We start from the raw sequence: 4,234 nt of genomic DNA, 5'->3' as shown, positions 1-4,234 counted from the left end.
AACTGAAAAATGACAAAAGCTTTAGTTAACGTGAATCTTTTAAAAAATTTAATAAAGTGATAAAAAGCGTGGAGTGTATACTCTCTCCGTTCCCTTTTAGTTACTCGCCCATCAATTAAAATAGCTATTTTATTATAATATATTTATTAAATGATGTTTACTATTGTATTTGAAATTAATTTGAAGAAAAAAATAATTAATATTAAAGGTAAAATATGAAAACAATCTTAATATGTCAAAAATGACAAAAAAAATGAATCAAACGAGAATGTTTTAAGAATATATTCATGAAAAATTAATCAAATTTTAAAAGCATAGATCAAACTAATTTTCAATGGATTAAAAAGTTGCGTGGATTCTTTTTAATGTATCAAAAAAAATTATTTTTAAAAAAAAAATTAAAAAATAAATAAAAATAAAATAAAATAAAAAATGACATGGCCCTCTAATAAGCTGCCATGTGGCAAGGCTGTTTTTAAAAACCATACGTTAAAAAGTAATGGCATGGATGAGCCGGTTTTGTAACGGCGATGGCATGAATGAGCCCAACTTTTAACGGATGGCATAAATGAGTCATTTCTAATAGTTCACTGACATATTTGAGCATTTTCCCTACTTTATTTTAAATCTATGGAGACGAAATTGAAAAATAGATTTGAAGCAATTTTTCAAATTTAAAATTAAATTTATAAATTTTATAATCAAACACAATTCTCAAAACAAAATAAAAATTATTACGATAAAAGTGAATAATTTTTATGGCAAAGCCGCTTCTTAACTTGTATTACACATAATTATTTGTTATAACGTTTAAGTAATCCGATGGATATTAAAACTTTTACACTATTATATAAAAAATAAAGTCAGAATCAATAAATAAAATTTCAAAATAATAAAAAGGGAGGACGAACTACAGTTTACCAAGTGCTATCGAGGCCTCCACTTGCCCATGAAATTATAAGTTTTGCATGATAGTTTCATAACAATGAATAAAATAACCTTTTTAGCTTATCATAACTTAGATGAATGACGAATCTTCTTAGACCTTACTGTATTTTGTATTCATTTCACTGACTTAATTATACAACTTTAGTCTACAAGTGTACATATTATTTCTTGGAGTTAGGTCATCAGCTTAATTAGGATTCCTATGCTATCTATACAGGTAAACTTCCCCCCTTTTGATATGAGTTGTAGTGAGATGATTGACAAGTTGAAATTGTCGGTCCATTATTAAATATTTTGGGTTTGCGCCTATGGACATGGAAAAAAAAACTATTTGAAGTATCGTCCCCAAAAATTACTCATGCAATGCACAAATTTACATTTAATCGGATTCCAATACTAATATCAGATACAAAGACGAATAAAAAAAAAATTCCCCCCATTCTAAAGTCTTAGGTTATCGATACATTGTAGCCGACTAGCCGTATAAATCTCACGGCATGCATGCGTAAATTAATTAATTTTTATATATTACTATTGAATAATAGTTAAATTAATTTTCAACTTGATTAGTCTCAATAACACGCTATTTAAAAATACTATGTTACCCCATTTCCAAATCTGACCTCATAAACTCTTACTATTAGTAGTTTTTTTTTTTTCCTATTTACCATCTGAGGTCTAATATTTATTATGGAATCTCGACTTGTGTTGCATAAGAAAAATTATAGGGAACATCATTCTCTATCAAGTTTTTTTTCATTTTCAGCCTTAGGACACAAACATGAGATATCTTATTAGCGAGAGACCATCTTATCTATCTCACCATAATTCTAGATGGTGAACTATTATTAATTAATTACCAATGGGGTCACTTTGTAATTTGTTCTTTCAACCCCCAAATCCCTTTTTTCTTTTTTCCTTTTTTCAAAGAAGAAGATATATTCTATTGTAAGATAAGTAATTAGAAACTCACACTATAAATACCCCCATTGCTCTCCCATAACATCACTCACAAAGCTAAGGCACACAAAAGCCATAAATTCTTCCTTAGGAGCCACAAAAGATCATAAATATAATTATTTTCTCCAAGAATGGCTTCCAAGGGAATTGCTCTAATTTGCATGACATTAGTTACAATTATGTCCACCATGATTTCAGTAGAAGTCATGGCTCAGTCTGATTGCACAAGTACACTTATTACTATGGCTTCATGCCTTAGCTTTGTCACCGGAAGTGCGAAAACGCCACCGGCTTCTTGCTGCTCCTCCCTCTCTGGGGTGTTGCAGTCTAACCCACGGTGCCTTTGTGTCATTGTCAATGGTGGTGGTTCGTCATTAGGAGTCCAAATCAATCAAACACAGGCACTTGCATTGCCTAGTGCATGCAATTTGCAAACTCCTCCTGTTAGTAGATGTTACGGTAAGTTATTAGTACTATAGTACTGACAGTATAAAGGTCATAATTTTAACATTATTAGTGTAACTTTAACTTATTATATCAGGCAAGTTACTTTTTTCTAGTGTTATACCTATTAAAGTTAATTAATCATAGAGATTGACATGTAATCAGAGGTGGAGCTATCCTTGTCCAAAAGGAGTGAATCGACGTCCTTTCACCATGAAATTATATTTTGTAGCTAGGTCGTCTATATAATATATGTTGGATTTACATTGTTTTATATATTTTGAATTCCTTTTAGTGAAAATCTTCGTTACGCCACTATATATGCCTAATTACTTTATAAGTTAGCTTATTAAGTAAATATTTTAAGAAAAGCTATTTTCATACTAGCAATATTTGTTGTACATGAAACGTAATAGAAATCATTTAAATTCAAGAAGTTTAAGTCACATATATATATGGATGTTTTGGGTCATACAAGTACTTCTTACACAAATTTTCCCAGGCTGGTTAATTACAAACAATCTTCTTTTTGTTTATGTTAATTAGGTGTTTACAGTTATTAATTTTTCAGTTTGATATATGTTTATAAAAATCTGCTATTTATTAATATTTCTTAGCTGGTAATGCACCGGTAATTTCTCCAGAGGGTGCACCTACAGAAGGAACTCCAGATTCCTCGACTGGTGTAGCTGTCACAGGTAATTAATTCATGAAAAATAGTTAATACTATTAATTTTTTTTTAAATTTACTTTTTCATCTACTTGACGATTTTACTAGATAAAAAAATTCTAAAATTCCCATTGCATGATATCATACTATGTATACGGGTATATATACAAATATAGGATTTGGTTAATTAACAAATATTTGCTGAACTAATAATCAAGAAGTAATTTGTTCTATGGAATGATCATCAATTATTTTGGAGTAAAACACTGTAAATTATATATTATCCTCAAAGATTATTTGAAAATCAATTTACTATTAGTTGATGAGTATGGATCATTTGTATCATAAATTGATTTATCATATTAGACTATTTTTATATCATTCCTTAAGATACTAAAATTCTCCACATTTATCTACATACTATACTTTGCATATGGTGGGAGGCTTACTAATTGGCAAATATATTAATTGTATAGCCAAAAGGAAAACATGAAAATAATCAATTATATAATATAATTCATGAATTATAACTATTTTTAAGTTAAAGCTCAAAAAGATTACAATCTTTCAGAAAATTAATTATTATGCGTAAACTTATATCGTGTAGATTTTCACATATTTTTCGTCGGTTAATTGAGTAGGCTCAAAGGCGTCAGGAAGCAGCACGTCCGATGGAAGTTCTTTGAAGGTTCCAGTTCGAGCTGCTGTTGCAATCGTTATTTTCATGGCTTCCTACATTTCCATGATTTGAAGCTGAGTTTTCATATGAGAGTTATACATGGAGTATCTTTGTATTAATAAAAGTAGCATTATATATGATGTTACATGTTATGTTGTGGGAGTGAAATTTATTAGTGTGTGTCTTTAAAAGATTGTTGTGTCTCATGCATGTTACTTTTTACCATTTGTTTCTCTATTGTACTAGTAGTTGAGATGCAATTCTATCTTTATTTTTAAGTGTTTTTAAGCAAAGATTATTTTATAGTAGTATATATTTGCATGGATGAAGCTCAATCGGGATGATCCGGATGAACTTACTCCATTTTGAAATTAATGAAATATTACCATATATATATATTGACTGGTTAAGTACCGTGGAACTTATCAGAAGAAATTCGGTGTGTTTGGTATGTGGAGGAAATTATGTTTTGAAAAATATTTTCCTTTTCTTCTTTATAAATATTTTTATAAAATAAGTTTCTTAAAAATGAG

General features: G+C 29.2%; 1 protein-coding gene across 2 annotated transcripts; it reads left to right on the top strand.

Annotated features, from left to right (window-relative positions):
- Window positions 1-1,950: 1,950 nt before the first annotated feature.
- Window positions 1,951-3,979, top strand: LOC124897039 (non-specific lipid transfer protein GPI-anchored 5-like). 2 transcript variants are annotated; one of them, XM_047409187.1, is made up of 3 exons: window positions 1,951-2,367; window positions 2,997-3,050; window positions 3,664-3,979. In XM_047409187.1, exons 1-3 carry the CDS (start codon window positions 2,040-2,042, stop codon window positions 3,771-3,773), a joined length of 492 nt encoding a protein of 163 aa, XP_047265143.1. In that variant the 5' UTR covers window positions 1,951-2,039; the 3' UTR covers window positions 3,774-3,979. The 2 variants fall into 2 exon arrangements, with proteins under 2 accessions (XP_047265143.1, XP_047265142.1); XM_047409186.1 differs by having other exon boundaries at window positions 2,970-3,050.
- The last annotated feature ends 255 nt before the right edge of the window (window positions 3,980-4,234 follow it).

Source organism: Capsicum annuum, chromosome 3, assembly GCF_002878395.1.
Source record: "Capsicum annuum cultivar UCD-10X-F1 chromosome 3, UCD10Xv1.1, whole genome shotgun sequence".
Taxonomy (NCBI): Eukaryota; Viridiplantae; Streptophyta; class Magnoliopsida; order Solanales; family Solanaceae; genus Capsicum; species Capsicum annuum.
The sequence above is the reverse complement of the archived record's forward strand: the minus strand, read 5'-3'. Positions and strand labels throughout refer to the sequence as shown.

Bases quoted from the DNA above. Each gene is read 5' to 3' on its own strand.
- LOC124897039 (XM_047409186.1), top strand. From the start codon at position 2,040: ATGGCTTCCAAGGGAATTGCTCTAATTTGCATGACATTAGTTACAATT. The intron at 2,368-2,969 runs GTAAGTTATTAG...AATATTTCTTAG, and splicing joins TCCTGTTAGTAGATGTTACG to CTGGTAATGCACCGGTAATT. The intron at 3,051-3,663 runs GTAATTAATTCA...TTAATTGAGTAG, and splicing joins GACTGGTGTAGCTGTCACAG to GCTCAAAGGCGTCAGGAAGC.